Genomic DNA, 17,103 nt, shown 5'->3' on the forward strand with positions numbered 1-17,103 from the left:
CCATGTCAGGAACTGTCCAGAGTAGGAGCAAATTACTATAGCAAACCTATCCTGCTCTGGACAGTTCTTGACATGGACAGAGGTGTCAGCAGAGAGCACTGTGGTCAGACAGAAAAGAACTCTGGTAAGAAAAGAACTTCCTGTGGAGCATACAGCAGCTGAAAAGTACTGGAAGGATTAAGATTTTAAATAGAAGTAATTTACAAATCTGTTTAATTTCTGGCACCAGTTGATAAAAAAAAAGTTTTCTACTGGAGTACCCCTTTAACAATTCTGAGGCATCTTACCTAGATCCCTGCGTTATGCTCCCTCCTCCTCCTCTTGTCAAATGGGTTTGTCCCAACACAGTCTGATATGGTCAGCACTGACTGGACAGTGTAAGGGTGCGCTCACAGTGTGAAATGTGCGGAACGTCTGCCTGGAAAAACACAGGTGGATATTCTGCTCATTTGAATAATCCAGCGGCACTAGGACAGAATAGAAAAAATAGAATAGAAAAAAATGTTTTCTTTTTTGCGGAGGCCGAAATCGGGATTTCCGCAGCAGAAACATCTGGCCCGGAAATTCCACAGTGTGCACAGAGCAGCAGAATCCCATTGAAATCAATGGGACTTCACTGCAGCCCAAAGACTATGTAAGGACATCACCTACTGCAAAAGGGGGAATGGTACCATCATCATGTAATTCATTCATACATTTCCAGGAGAAATAACAGAGGAACATGCAGAGTGCCGGAGGTCACCCATGTTTGTCTGGCGGCAGGATCTGTTTGCCGACAACTTTGTGGCCCGAAACTCATTCGCTGCTGAAGCAACCAGGATAAAATGATTTGTCGGAAGAACCTTAGGACCTGCATGGGACTTCCCGCAAATCCAGATCGCTTTGACAGCAGGCTAATCTCGGGCTACAAAATTTTCCGGCAGATTTAAACATTTACCCTGTTGCTGAACCAACATTGGAAGTGCACTTCAAGGACATGTTCACACAGTAAAAAAAGAAAAAAAAAAAAAAACATATATGGCAAAAAATAAAAGTTCAGCTCCTCGCTTTATGTCAGTTTTTCCAGCCATACAAGGTGGAAATATTTTTTTCCTAACAGTGTTTGAACATGGTCTAAGATACATTACTCAAAAAAATAAAGGGAACACTTAACACAATGTAACTCCAAGTCAATCACACTTGGAGTAGTTCTGCAGGTGGTGACCACAGACCACTTCTCAGTTCCTATACTTCCTGGCTGATGTTTTGGTCACTTTTGAATGCTGGCAATGCCATAGGAGGGCAACAACCCAGCAGCAGGAGGAGCACTGCCAGAGCCCTGCGAAATGACCTCCAGCAGGCCACAAATGTGCCAGTGTCCACCCAAACGGTCAGAAACAGACTCCATGACGGAGGTATGAGGGCCCGACGTCCACAGGTGGGGGTTGTGCTTACAGCCCAACACCGTACAGGATGTTTTGCATTTACCAGAGAACACCAAGATTGGCAAGTTCGCCACTGGCGCCCTGTGCTCTTCACAGATGAAAACAGGTTCACACTGAGCACGTGACAGAGTCTGGAGACGCCGTGGAGAATGTTCTGCTGCCTGCAACATCCTCCAGCATGATCAGTTTGGTGGTGGGTAATGGTGTGGGGTGGCACCTCTTTGGGGACCGCACAGCCCTCAATGTGCTTGCCAGAGGTAGCCTGACTGCCATTGGGTACAGAGATGAGATCCTCAGACCCTTTGTGAGACCATATGCTGGTGCGGTTGGCCCTGGGTTCCTCCTAATGTAAGACAATGCTAGACCTCATGTGGCTGGAGTGTGTCAGCAGTTCCTGTAAGAGGAAGGCATTGATGCTATGGACTGGCCCGTCCGTTCCCCAGACCTGAATCCGATTGAGCACATCTAGGACATCATGTCTCGCTCCATCCACCAACGCCACATTGCACCACAGCCTGTCCAGGAGTTGGCGGATGCTTTAGTCCAGGTCTGGGAGGACGTCCCTCAGGAGACCATCCTCCACCTCATCAGGAGCATGCCCAGGCGTTGTAGGGAGGTCATACGGGCACGTGGAGGCCACACACACACACTACTGAGCCTCATTGTGACTTGTATTAAGGACATTACATAAAGTTGGATCAGCCTGTAGTGAGGTTTTCCACTGTGATTTTGAGTGTGACTCCATATCCAGACCTCCATGGGTTGATACATTTAATTTCCATTGATAATTTTTGTGTGATTCTGTTGTCAGCGAATTCAACTATGTAAAAACTAAAGTATTTAGTTCATTCATTCAGATCCCGGATGTGTTATCTTAGTGTTCCCTTTATTTTTTTTGAGCAGTGTATTTATGAAAACTGACAGGTCTGTGCAGGAGGGTACACAGGTCCCCTTTAATGCCATGATCCTCCACTGAAACAGTTGGGATACATTAAGTCAGTGTTTCCCAACCAGGGTGCCTCCAGCTGTGGCCAAACTACAACTCCCAGCATGCCCGGACAGCCTTTGGCTGTCCGGACATGCTGGGAGTTGTAGTTTGGCCACAGTTGGAGGCACCCTGGTTGGGAAACACTGCATTAAGTTTTAATAGTGTTGCTCCCATTTTGATAATTTTTCATCTAAAAAAACAAATATAATATATAATGCTAAATCCACGTACTGGATCGGCTTCAGAGTTAGAGACAAAATCTGCCTCAAACCCCGGGACATTCACAGGCAGCAGAAATGGGGGTGGATTTTTGGCATAGCTGTGAAGTAACCTACTACTTCTACATGGAAAAGCTGATGAATTTTCCCCAAATCAATGAACGTTGGGATAATCCTTCCGCATATCCACGGCAGATCCCAGAGTACAATTCTTGGATACCTGCTGTAGAAATAAACCCTGTTTTCCTGCAGACACGTGAACATATCCTGATATTGAGTAACCCAGCTTTACTGTGACTAATCTTGACTGCATACATTTTATCTTAAAGGGTTGTACAAGATAAGAAAAACATGGTGGCTTTCTCACAGGAAAAAAAAAAAAAGGGACTTTTATCCTCTGGTTGCTGCAGCTCAGTTCCACTGAAGTAAACAGAGCTAAGTTGTAATACCACATACAACCTGAGGATAGGTGTGGTGCTGTTTCTGGAAGAAAAGCAGTTATGTTTTTCTAATCCTGGATAACTCCTTTAAAAAGGGGGTAATCTCCTGGAAAACTTTTTATTTTTTTAAATTAATTTGTGCCAGAAAGTTAAACAGATTTGTAAATCACAAAAAAAAAAAAAATCTTAATCCTTCCAGTACTTTTTTGGGGCTGAATACTAAAGAGGAAATGTTTTTCTTTTTATATTTCTCTGATGTCATGACTACAGTGCTCTCTGCTGACCTCTGCTGTCCATTTTTCGAACTGTCCGGAGCAGGAGAAAATCCCCATAGCAAACATATGCTGCTCTGGACAGTTCCTAAAATGGACAGCAGAGGTCAGCAGAGAGCACTGTGGTCGTGACATCAGAGAAATCTAAAAAGAAAAACATTTACTCTGTAGTATATAGCCCCTAAAAAGTACTGGAAGGATTAAGATTTTTTTAATAGAAGTAATTTACAAAATCTGTTCAAATTTCTGGCACCAGTTGATTTAAAAATAAAAGTTTTCCACGGGAGTACCCCTTTAAAATTAGTTGCATTAGATTGGAAAAACATGGCTGCCTTCTTCCAGAAACAGAGCCACTACAGTCTATGGCAGTGCTTCCCAACCAGGGTGCCCCAAGCTATTGCAAAACTACAACTCCCAGCATGCCCGGACAGCCGAAGGCTGTCCGGGCATGCTGGGAGTTGTAGTTTTGCAACAGCTTGGGGCACCCTGGTTGGGAAGCACTTGTCTAAGGGTTTTGTCTGGTATCGTAGCTTAGCTGCAATACCTCACACAACCTGTGGACAGATGTGGCGCCGTTCTAGCAAGAAACCAGTTACGTTTTTGTAATCTCATACGACTATCGATAAACAGACTTTACGGTAAGAATTGTCTTTACGCCTACAGACCGCTTCACATACTATTCAAACAAAACAACAAAAATCTCCCAGCAGCCTCTGCCGATTCAAAGTCTGCAGGCAACATGCTCTGCTGCGGTGTACGCTTGAAGATGTAGCTCATACTCTATGGCAGTGTTTCCCCAACCGGGGCGCCTCCAGCTGTTGCAAAACTACAACCCCCAGGATGCCCGGACAGTGCATGCTGGGAGTTGTAGTTTTGCAACAGCTGGAGGAGCCCCGGTTGGGAAACACTGCTCTACGGAGTGGCTTTTGTAATCACTATTTCTCAGAGAACGCTATACAGCAGAAACGATTGAATCACTGCTAAGAGAATAGAACTTACGGACTACAAGCAGCAACCAGCATCACCTGAATGTACGAGCGATAAGACAAGATCAGTTCACAATAAATATAAAATATCCGACACAGTAGATGTAAAGTGCTAAAAAAAAAAAAAAAAAAAAAGCGGAGCTCCAAACAACAACTTGTCAAGCATCTCCGGCCGAGCGTCGATATACTACTGCGGTCCACATCTGAAGACTTAAATAAAGAACAGAAATGTGGTATCAACTAAAATGAGAACTAAGAGAAACAAAAGAGTCCACACAACATTACAGTCTCAGTCCTAAAGCGATCTGCATAGCTATGACAATATCTTGGGCAAAAGCGGTAAAAATAAAACCTGTAACATTGAGCACATTGTGAAACGTCTGTATAATCGAAGAGGTAACTTTTTTTTTTTTTTCTTTCTTTTTTTTAGTTGTGACAAGTGGAATAGAATACTGAACATAAAACCATCCCAGATCCAGTCTATTCGTGATCATCGATATTGCCAAACTGCAAGTTCGGGAAATGAGTTGGGAAGCGGTTTCCCTTTTGTGTCTTCCCCCAGTTATAGCCGAGAAAGCTGCAAATTGGGCTCAGACAGAAGAGTCAATGTCTATCTGAATGTCCTCATTGGGCTTCTCAGAAGCATTAGTTCTCTTGCTCCTATTCTCCGGAGACTCGCTGATCATTCCTAAGGCTGCGGCTCCGCAGCTGGTCTTCCTAGCGGAGACGTTTTTCTCAGGGTCCCCACAGCACTGTTTGGGGGCGCACTGAGTTCTACAGGAAAGTTCGCAAAGGGATATTCTAGATCCGGATTCCACGCTGGAAAACTCTGGCTGAATAGTGGTAGCGTGGATTCCTTCGTCGTGGAAGAAGTCTTTAATCCGTTTCGCTACCTCCATATAAGCGGTGGGATCGTGGCATTTGATGTGAGCGGTGGCGATGATGCGGCTCTCGGCTAGCTGCCAAACGTGCAGCTCGTGGACAGCCTCCACGCCTTCGATGTTCCGCAGCTTTTGTTTCAAAGAGGAAATGTCAATTTGTTTGGGGACCGTTTGCAGGAGGATGAGAGCAGACTCTTTGAGAAGGGGGTAAGTGGTATACAGCAATATACACACCATGAACACACACAAGGCTGGATCTAGGTATAGAACCCAGCAAGGTCCAGCGATCGCGATCTCAGGTACCTCTGCGGTATCGTTCAGGAGAAGCGACGTGTGATTGACTTCCGGATGGTCGTCGCAGTGCTCGTGAACACAAGGGTTGATGCATCTTTCCCCCCCAGGTGGACAAGGGTTAAAGACAAAATAGAAGACCACCGCATTCACCACCACGATGACCGAGCCTAATGCATCGCCGAGAACGTGGAGGAACACCCCACGCATGTTGAGCTCGGAGCCGTCCTCGTGGATTTCTGCCACGTGGTTTTGCACAATGTTGCCATTCAACCGGTGGTCGTCTGCGCTCTCTGCCAAAGAATCTGCAAAAGAAAAAAAAGAGAGATTTGTTAAAGGCTTAGGCTTTCAGAATCATCAGCACCAGAACATTTTCAAATACATAAGGCAGTGTTTCCCAACCAGGGTGCCTCCAGATGTTGCAAAACTACAACTCCCAGCATGCCCGGACAGCCAACGGCTGTCCGGGCATGCTGGGAGTTGTAGTTTTGCAACAGCTGGAGGCACCCTGGTTGGGAAACCATGCCCTATACTGTTAAGGCTAGTGTGATGTCACATAGGGAGTATGATGTCGTATTGTAAGGTATTGACAAGCTTCATGTCCTATAGGGAATGTAGATTACATCTGATTGTGTAGTCATAAAGTCATATAGGGTTATGATGTCATTACATAGAAACTGACATCACAAGTCATCCATCTATCCTTTTCACTTGTACTTTGTGTTCTACAGATTAGGTCTTGTTTAATGCCTCAATATTCAGCTGCATTGTATAATGTAGATCACATCTATGTAAATGTCTTAAAGGGGTACTCCGGCGCTAAGACATCTTATCCCCTATCCAAAAGGATAGGGGATAAGATGCCTGATCGCAGGGGGTCCCGCCGCGGAGGACCCCCGTGATCTTTCACGCAGCACCCTGTTAGCATCAGCCCCGGAGCATGTTCGCTCCGGGGGCTGATGACTGCCGATCACAGGGACGGTGTATTGTGATGTCACGGCCCCGCCCCCCGTGTGACGTCATGCTCCGCCCCCTCAATGGAAGCCTATGGGCAAGGAGACCCCCGTGAGCAGGCATCTTATTCCCTATCCTTTGGATAGGTGATAAGATGTCTTAGCGCCAAAATACCCCTTTAATGGCTGTCCAAGCATTCTGGGCATTGTAGTTTTGCAACACCTGGCGGCACCCTGGTTGGGGAACACTGATATTAGAGTTTAAAAAATTCATATATGGTTAAATTCTGTCATCAGATTTTACACACATACACATTAAGATTATTATATATACATACATATCACAAAGCATGGTCGGGAGACCCAGCATAATGTCACTCTGGGTCTGGCACAAGACATGGGCGCTATAGATACGGAGATGGAAGCTCCATCTCGTAATGCAGGTGGCGTGTAGGGAGAACGGGCACTTGGTAATGCTATTTCAGCGCCAATTTAAAAAATCTAAGCAATATAGAAAATGGAAAATGTCTTTCGGACACAGTCAGTCATTCAAAAAAAAATTAAGGAAGCATTTATACATACACGACAAATAAATTAAATATATATATATATATATATATATATATATATATATATATATATATATATATATATATATATATATTTTTTTTTTTTTTTTTTTTTATTATTTATTTTTTTGTTCCTGCATTAACAACTTCCACGGCAAACTTTTAGGTGAATAAGCTTCAAGGCTTTTGGTATTTCTCCAGCCCTGGCTTTTCTTTCCTTTTGTCTAAACCTTTCCTCATTCCATTTGTAAGTACCCATCATACAGGTATAGATAGGTACTTGCAAAACGGAATAAGGAAAGATTTTGGCGAAAGAAGAGAAATCGCAGACTGCAAATAAGGGTGTGTAAGCCGGGGCTGGAGAAATACTAAGAGCCTTGAAGCCAATTCACCTAAAAGTTTGCCGTGGAAGTTGTTAATGCAGGAACAAAAATAAATAAAAACAAATATTAAATAAAATAGATAAACAAAACAACTTCAAAACAGGCCCCTGAAGTGTATCATACTAAGGCTGGGTTCACACCACGTTTTTTGCAGTACAGTTCCCATATACTTTTTCAATTTGAAAACCGTACGCATTGACTCTCCAGTGAAAACATATGCCAAAAAGATGCATCAGGTTGTGTCCGTTTGGAATCTGTAAGGTTTTGTCAGTTTTTTTTTTCCTGTACCCAAAACCGTAGCCTACCGTTATTTTTGGTCCGGGTGAAAAACCTTATTGAAAACACACTTAAAAAAAAAAAAAAAAAAATTTATATTATATTATTTTATATATATATATATATATATATATATATATATATATATATATATATATATATATATATATATATATATATATAATATTTTTATTTTTTTTTTTTTTAACATGGGAGTCAATGGGAACCGTATGAGGATACTGATCCATCCGGTTTTCGACTTTGCACAGTTTTTTTTCTTGGAATTTCAAATCAAAACAAGTGAAACACTTTATTCATAATGGAGTGAAAAGTAAAAAATAAAAAAAAATACTTTTTTTCTTAAAAAAACAGATGCAACCGGACATCATTTTTCAAACCGTATACAGATCAAAATTTGTACACACTTTGATACAGTTTAGTCAAGTTTTGAGGAATTTTTTATTTTTTTTTCCTCCCCATCATCAAAAACCTGACACGGGAACTGTATTGCAAAAACGTGGTGTGAACCCAGCCTTATGCCAGATCGATGGGATCTTCACTGATCGCCATAAGGCTGGGTTCACACGTTTGTTAAATACGGTTCCCGTATACGGCTGGGAGGAGAGGCTTAATCGCGGCGCCCGCACTCAGCCGTATTTGGGAACCGTATTTAATGCATGTCTATGAGCCGACCAGAGTGAACCGCAGCCTCCGGTCTGCTGCTTTTTCGGTCGTATGCGGTTTCCCGACCGCAGGCAAAAACGTGGTCGACCGCGTTTTTGCCTACGGTCGGGAAACCGCATACGGCCGAAAACGAACCCGACCGGAGGCTGCGGTTCACTCTGGTCGGCTCATAGACATGCATTAAATACGGTTCCCAAATACGGCTGAGTGCGGGCGCCGCGATTAAGCCTCTCCTCCCAGCCGTATACGGGAACCGTATTTAACAAAAACGGAGTGTGAACCCAGCCTAACAGGGACCATTTAGTACAGTGTTTTCAAAACAGTGTGTCCCCAGCTGTTGCAAAACTACAACTCCCAGCATGCCCGGACAGCCAGCGGCTGTCCGGGCATGATGGGAGTTGTAGTTTTGCAACAGCTGGAGACACCCTGTACTAACTACATGGATGTGCTGATTCCACTAGAGTGGGAGGTCCTCTGTGTTATAGGCTCTCAACATTATAAGGGAGGGGGCCCTAATGGGGGGACCCTTCTCAGACTTCCAACATACATTTCTACAAAGTGGTTGCAATGTACTCCTCCTGGGTGCAGAAGTTTTAGATGTTTTCTAGAATCTCTTATCCTAAAGTAACCTGCCCCACAGATCGCCACCAAATGCCAAGAGACTCACAAACCGCAGAACAGATTCACAAGCCAGAGTCGTGACCTATTAATTAAATGGATGATGTCTGGCAGAGAGGCGGCCGGAGCCCCCACCCCAATGAGCGGTGTCGTGAAAACAGGACAAAGATGATTCTACAAATCTGCGGCACAGGGTTGGCATTGTGAATGATACCCAAAGAGGATTCCTTGGTTGTAAAGGCATCACATACATAAGGCAGAGGGAGCAGTCAACGAATACCACGCCTCCAGGTGGCGCTCACACTGTCCCCATGCTGTGGTGCATTCTATATCTACATATTAGCGGGTAGCTGTGCCAGAAGCCCACTACCCTCATGTACTACGTGTAACACAACTACCAGACGGAAGACCCCCCCCCCCCCACACACATTACATATTAGTAGGCTAGGCTGAATCCATTATACTGGAGGGGTGGGCAGTACCTGGCAGAGGTCACAGCCACATATAGAACCAGGGTGTGGAAATTTAATTTAAAAATAAAATAAAAATAAACTTGACCATGGGACTAAAACGGAGCAAAATCTACTTGTCCCTCATGACGATTCACTTGTCCGGACCAATTTTCGCTTTTGCACAAATTTTTTCCTCCTCGCCCTATAATAGCCATAACTACCTACTATAATGATACCTTTTCATTTTTCCACAACATATTCTCAAAAAAAAAAAAAAAAAAAAAAAAAATATATATATATATATATATATTTTAGTATAAAATTGTAAAAAAAATATATCACTTTGCAGCTTTGGTGGTTTTCTTTTCTACACCATTTACCTTGTGGTTGAGATAACATGTTGTATTGGTACTTTACGTCACCTGATTACAGTAATACCAGATTTGTATAGTTTCCGTCATGTTTTACTAATTAAAAAAAAAAAAATAATTCTGTACTTTTTTTTTTTTGGGCATACCAGGCTGTATGCGGGCCTTTTTTTTTTCCCCCATAATCTGTTTTTTGTATCGGTACCATTTTGGTATTGATCTGACTTTTTATAAAATCGCTTTCAACTTTTTTTTCTGGGAAATTATAAAAATTGCAATTCTGTGGTTTGGTATTTTTTTTTACATTTGCCCTACGGGATACATAATATTATATTTTAATAGTTCATACAATTACGCACGCAGAGATACTAAATATGTTTAATTTTATTATGTTTCCATGTTTTTATATAGGAAAAAGGGGGTGGTTTGAACTTTTAACATGGAAGGGGTTAATGTGTGTCTTTAAAACTTTTTTTTTTTGTTTTACACTTAATTAGACTTAGGTGGAATCATTAGATTCCTCATACAGATCAGAGTTCTATTGAACGTTATTGATCTGTGTGCTCTGCGATCCATTGATAGAGCCTGGTCCACGGAACAGAAGTAAGCCCTCGGGCTACCTCTATAGTGGATCTCTACGCTACAGGGGGGGGGGGGGGGGGCGATCTAAAGGGTTAATAGCCAGCCACAGCGATTGCCGCATGCTAGGGGGGGGGGCGATCTGAAGGGTTAATAGCCAGCCACAGCGATTGCCACATGCTAGGGGGGGGTGATCTGAAGGGTTAATAGCCAGCCACAGCGATTGCCGCATGCTAGCTATTAGTGGCAGGAGCCTTCTCCATACAGACTGCTGAGCGCCGCCACGCTTGTCAGGTCCAGCCCTGCTTGCCCAAAGCCGGGCTAAGGGCCGGAAAAATTCACCTGCCCGGTGCACGGAATGGCAAGTCCTGGGCGTCAGGCGATAGGAATTCCACATCCCTGTAGAACACTGGCTATGACGCCCCCAAAGGGGTACTCCACTGGAAAATAGAGCTGGGCGGTATGACCAAAAATGTGTATCATTGTATTTTTTTAAGGTATGGCGGTTCCATGGTATTTAATGGTATTTTCCACCCGCCCAATCATGTGACCCGTGGGCGCTGCTTCTCTAAACCAGCATTTATCATTGTAGGTGTAAGTGAAGCATTTATCATTGTAGGTGTAAGTGAAGCATTTATCATAGTAGGTGTAAGTGAAGCATTTATCATTGTAGGTGTAAGTGAAGCATTTATCATTGTAGGTGTAAGTGAAGCATCTTTCTACCCTTTTTTGTGTGCTGGTGATGTATAGGAGCAACAAATTTATTAAATGGTCACTTTATTAAAATTTATTAAATGGTCATTTTGTGCAGGTCACATTTTCTGAAATTTCTCTCTTCACATACACCAAAGAGCTAAGCTAAGTCTGGGCTGGTGTAGTTTTAGAGACTTCAGTGGCTCTGCGACTTTTTTGTGCCTTTTCACAAAAAGGCGCAGTTCATAAATCCCTTCCATATCATGTGTATTGCCAAAATCAGTGGATTGCAACTCAAAATCAGCAGAAATGTGTAAACCAAAAGGCGCAAATAAACCCTGCTTGCACCTTTTTTGTGCTTTTTGTTGACACAAAAAAAAAAAACAGTCTAAAGACAATGATAAATGTCAGCCCATAACACACACAATAAATATATATATATTATATAATACATACATACAGCAGGATATAATCTACATTCCCTATAGGACATGAAGCTTTACATATGTTGATTAAAGCCTGTAGGACATCATACTCCCTGTGACATCACACTAGCCTATACAGTGTAGATTAGATCAGTGTTTCCCAACCAGGGTGCCTCCAGTTCTTGCAAAACTACAACTCCCGGCTGTCCGGGCCTGCTGGGAGTTGTAGTTTTGCAACAGCCGAAGGCACCATGGTTGAGAAACACTGGATTAGATTCTGACAACCTGTACTATGAAATCACACTGGCTCTATACATACACTGTATAATGGTCTATACCAGTGGTCTTCAACCTGCGGACCTCCAGATGTTGCAAAACTACAACTCCCAGCATGCTGGGAGATGTAGTTTTGCAACATCTGGAGGTCCGCAGGTTGAAGACCACTGGTCTATACATTACATGTTAATATTGTCACCTGACAGCCCCTTACTTTGATGTCACACTCCGTACATGACATCACACTGGATAAATAGAAAAAAAAAATAAAAAATTATATATATATATATATATATATATATATATATATATATATATACACACACACACACACACACACACACACACACACACACATACACACACACACATACACACAGTATAATGGATTTATATATTGACAGCCTGTATGCTGACATCACACTGGCATATATATATATATATATATATATATATATATATATATATATATATATATATATATACACACACACATACACACACACTGTATAATGGACTATAATGCTGACTGTATATACACATTACATAAGACCTGTATAGAGTAGATCCTGACACATTGTACTATGACATCACACTGGCTCTGCATACACTGTATAATGGGCTATATACATATGACAGCCTGTACTATGACATCATAATCCCTACATGACATTACTCTGGCTCTACACATACTGTATAGATTAGATCCTGGCAGCCTATACATGACATAATGGTTCTATACCCTACATATGTAAATTGTCAGCCTGTATACTATGACATCACACTGCATACTATGACATCACACCGGCTCTTTCTACACAATATACAGTGGTCTACACCTTACATATGTACACTAACAGCTGACTGCACGTACTATGACGTCATAGGCCTATAAGCTCTATGGTAGTGATCTCTAAACTGTGGTCCTCCAGATATAGCAAAACTCCAACCGCCAGTATATAGGGCTGTCCGGGCATGCTGGGAGTTGTAGTTTTGACATATCTGGAGGTCCACTGCTGCACAGTATATGTGATCGGCCGACAGCCCGTACTATGACGTCATGCCCGTACGTTTTATGCAGGATGTCACATGACAGTGCTATGACGTCACACACACCCCCCATTACATAACGCCCCGGTCCTTACAGTGTTTCCCGGGCACCACGTCCACTCCAGGTCCGTTCTCCACCAGGTTGTTGGTCTCCTCCCGGTCCAGGGCGGCGCCATCTCCAGCCGATCTCTCCCGGCTCCGGTGACTCTTCTTGGCCGACCCGTGAGAGTGTCCGGAGCCCCCGCCGTGGGAGTGTCCGTGTCCGGAGCCGCCGCCGTGTGAGTGCCCGTGGCCGGCGCTGTCCCGGAACATGCAGAGGCCGATGAGGTTGATGAGCAGCCCCCCGGCCCCCACCCCGATAACGATGAGCGGCTGCTCGATGGCCCGGGGCTCGGTGAAGCGCTCCACGGCCTCCAGGATGATGGTGAAGCAGAGGGCGGTGAGGAAGATGGCGTTCACCAGGGCGCCCATCACCCCGGCCCGGATCCAGCCGAACGTGTTCTTGTCGGTGGAGCGCGTCTTCCGGGCGAAGCGCACGGCGATCAGGCCGACCACCAGCGCGATGACATCCGACAACATGTGAAAGGAGTCGGAGAGCATGGCCAGGGAGCCGGTCACCCGGCTGACCACCACCTCCGCCACGAAGAAGACGAAGGTGAGGCCGAGCATACATAGCAGCCGCACACGGTTAGACTCCCACATGGTGACTGACGACCGAGCCGAGCGCACGGTACAAAGGTCAGCGCGGAGGGGAAGGTGCGGGGCCCGGCGGCTGAGACAGGAGGAGGCCGCGGCGGGAGAGCAATGACCGGAGCCCGGCTGTAGCGGCGACGGCTTCTCCCTCACTGGGCATCTCTGACGTCCGGAGCAGAGAAATAATACAAACTTTTGCACCCGAAACCGTCTTTTCCACACGGAGCAGAGATGAGGAGGCCCCGCCCCGCCCAGCGCAGGCCTGTGATTGGCTGAGCCCGGGACGCGATGTGGTACATAGCGACAGCCGCCATTACACGGACTAAGGGGGAGGAGGTTACTATAGGGACCGTTGAGGAGTGCATAGGCAGCTCCCCCTTATAGTGCCCCCCGCTCCTGGATGCTGCTGCTGCTGCTCTTAGCGACAAATCAGATTAATGTAAGGCAGCTTGGAAATTGAAAGCCCTTGTCTGATTGGTTGTTGTGGGCAACGGTTGTGAGCTTTATCCTATGGCTCGTCCTAGCAACCAATCAGATAACAGCTCTTTTGTTTGTAAGGCTGGTCGGAAAATAAAAGAGGGGGATCTGATTGGTTGCTGTGGGTAACGGTTGGCCATGAAGGCTCTCTCTCTCTGGCTGGTCCTAGCAACCAATCAGATTCATGCATCTGAGGCAGGTTGGAAAATGAAACACGTTAGCAGATTGGTTGCTATGGGCAACAGTTGTTTGCTTTACTCTGGGTGATCCTAGCAACCAATCAGATTCCAGCTCTTTTGTTTGTCAGGCTGGTTGGTACTGTCCATAGAAGAGGGGATCTGATTTGTTCCTGTTGGACATAAAGGCCTTTAGTGTTTTCTAAACCGGGTGCCTCCAGCTGTTGCAAAACTACAACTCCCAGCATACTGGGAGTTGTAGTTTTGCAACAGCTGGAGACACACTGTTTTTAAAACACTGCTGGCTGGTCCTAGCAACCAGTCAGATTTCGCACAGGGTGAAATGAGGGGACAGTGATTACTGTGGGGCCAGAGACCGCCGCCGCCACCTGCTACTCTCCCCCTTCCTGTCCTGAGTCCTATCACCACTGCTGCCAGAGACCTCCGCCGCCCCATTGCCTCCCCCATCCCCAGTTTTATAATAACCTGTTCCCGGGGTCCGCACTGCTTCTGGCTCCTGCGGCGTCCTGAGCTGTCACTGTGCGCCGGGCCACAGACTGTGATGTCGCGTTGAGGACGTCACTCATCATTGCGCAGCGCACAGCAACAGCGCAGGACGCCGCAGAAGCCAGAAGTAGCGCTGACCCTGGGAACAGGTAATTATAAAACCGGGGATGGGGGAGGCAATAAGGCAGCGGCAGTCTCTGGCAGCGGCAGTGGTTGGACTCAGGACCCCAGGAGAGGCAGGGGGAGAGAAGTGGGCGGTGGTGGTCACTGGCCCCGCAAAAGCCGCTGCAGTTCGTTGATTTAAAGCGCCTGGAGGGGTGGGGGCAATTAAAATGTATGGAATTTTGGTATAAGTTATCGGCTATCTGCCTGAAAGTTCACAGGTTATCGGTATCGGCTCTAAAAAAAAAAATCAATCTGACAAAGGGGGAGAGATTAGGGGATACATAAAACTGTGACACTGGGAGAGATGAGGGGACACTAATGACTGATCATATAACTTTACAATATGTCCTGTTGCATGATGCGACATCTTGGCTACTAACTTTTTTTTGCTGGCTCCTATATTCATAACACATTTCTCACGCCTGTCCGGAGACTAATGCAGTAAAGGGGTAGGTTTTCTTGACAGCTAGGGAGTGAAGGGCGCACATTACCGGCTTCTAACTCACAACTCAGGACTGAGACCTGGTGCCATCTTAAAGGAATACTATGGTGCACAATTCTTTTAGTCATAATGTTCCCCGCGGCTGTACCTTTCTATCAATGTCCTTCTTTCAGAAGTCGGGCTGACCGTTTTCCCGCTGCAGCGCCGCAAATTTCCCAGTTCTTCCGGGTTATGGTGGTGTGGAGGATGACTTAAAAATCGTCATCCCCCATGCTGCCTTGCTCCAGCTTCCAGTCCCTCCGTGCTTCAGTCCTTCTCATCCTTTCCCCTCCCTAGTAATTATATTAAACCCGCCCCTTTGAAACGTTACACATTGAAATCATGTGTAACTTGTTTGAAGAATATCCCTGTTAGTTACGGCAGTTACGGCGGGATATAATTGGCCAGGAGTGGTCACATGTTAGGTCCCGGGGAAATGCTGAGTGCGCCGGCGCGTTCAGCTTCATGTGATAGGTGGGAGGCATTCAGAGTTGTTTGCGCAGTCCAGCCAATGACGGCTGCGCAAACGAGGAATATATGAATATGTAAAATATGGGAGCGGGGGAGGACCTTTACAGTGATGACGTTTCGTAACGAAGATGGCCGCGGCAGACTTAATACTGGGGAATGAAGTTCATAATTGTGAGATACTGGCTGCACTTCCGGTTTTCCGAAAAGTCGTATAAGCGTGCAGTTAACGCAACGGAGGTAATTTAGGATATTATATAACTTTGGGCTAGCTTTACAATGAGCAATAAATATTTTGCTCCAGAGTACTCCTTTAGGGTGCGTTCCCACACGGCATATATGCAGCGTATTTGACGCAGCAGGAAATACGCTGCGTATCCCTTGCTCACTATACACACAGGGCTTTCCGGCGGCAGCCCTATTCGTGCAGTGAGTTTTGGAGGCGGGGCCGTGTGTCGGTGTGTCTGTGACCGCCAAAACTCACTACACACATAGGGCTGCCGCCGGAAAGCCCTGTGTGTATAGTGAGCAAGGGATACGCAGCATATTTCCTGCTGCTGCTGTAAATTTTGCGCAGCGTCAAATACGCTGCGTATACGCTCTGTGGGAACGCACCCTTAAAGGAAATCTGTATTCAGTGTCACCTGCACTAACCTGTCGGTACAGACAGGTAGTGCAGGTGACACTTATGACAACGGTACTTACCTTGTTCCGTTCCGTGCAGTCGTTCTTCAATAATCTTCTCCAGTATCTTCAGCTCCGGGCCCAGTTTGGGCGGAGCTTAGTGATGTCACTGCTGCTGTTTGCTAGCAGCTGGACCCAGCAGAGAACAGCAGCGGTGACGTCACTAAGCTCCGCCCATGCTCGGGCCCAGAGCTGAAGAAACCATAGACTGTCCAACGGCTGTCCGGGCCTGCTGGGAGTTGTAGTTTTGCAACATCTGGAGGTCCGCAGGTTGGAGACCACTGCTGTAGAAGAACGACTGAACGGAACGGGACAAGGAAGGACCAGTGTCACCTGCACTACCTTTCTGTATCGACAGGTTAGTGCAGGTGACACTGGTGACAGATTTCCTTTAATCCCTTAAGGACATATGACGTACTGGAACGTCATGTGTCCGCTCCCGATCTATAACGCGGGGCCACGGCGTGGCCCCGCGTCATAGTATGTCGGGCCCGGCCTCTAACAACGGCCGGGACCCCTTGGCTAATAGCGCGCGGCATTGATCGCTATTAACCCTTTAGACGCGGCGTTCAAAGTTGAACGCCGCGTCTAAAGTGAAACCGAAAGCATGTCGGTTAGCTCAGTGG

The 17,103-nt window shown here is 45.6% G+C and overlaps 1 protein-coding gene and 1 long non-coding RNA gene across 2 annotated transcripts in view; one reads left to right on the top strand and one right to left on the bottom strand.

Annotated features, from left to right (window-relative positions):
* Positions 1-3,817: 3,817 nt before the first annotated feature.
* Positions 3,818-14,368, bottom strand: SLC30A1 (solute carrier family 30 member 1). The gene is made up of 2 exons (XM_056568253.1): positions 12,922-14,368; positions 3,818-5,805 (listed from the first exon to the last, which is right to left on the bottom strand). Exons 1-2 carry the CDS (start codon positions 13,526-13,528, stop codon positions 4,919-4,921), a joined length of 1,494 nt encoding a protein of 497 aa, XP_056424228.1. The 5' UTR covers positions 13,529-14,368; the 3' UTR covers positions 3,818-4,918.
* The window catches only part of LOC130363002 (uncharacterized), a 45,429-nt gene continuing 41,679 nt past the window's right edge, over positions 13,354-17,103 (top strand). The window contains exon 1 of the long non-coding RNA XR_008891678.1: positions 13,354-13,481. This is a non-coding gene — a long non-coding RNA (uncharacterized LOC130363002). The remainder of the gene's footprint in view (positions 13,482-17,103) is intronic.

The sequence above is a fragment of the Hyla sarda genome, chromosome 3 (assembly GCF_029499605.1).
Source record: "Hyla sarda isolate aHylSar1 chromosome 3, aHylSar1.hap1, whole genome shotgun sequence".
Lineage (NCBI taxonomy): Eukaryota > Metazoa > Chordata > Amphibia > Anura > Hylidae > Hyla > Hyla sarda.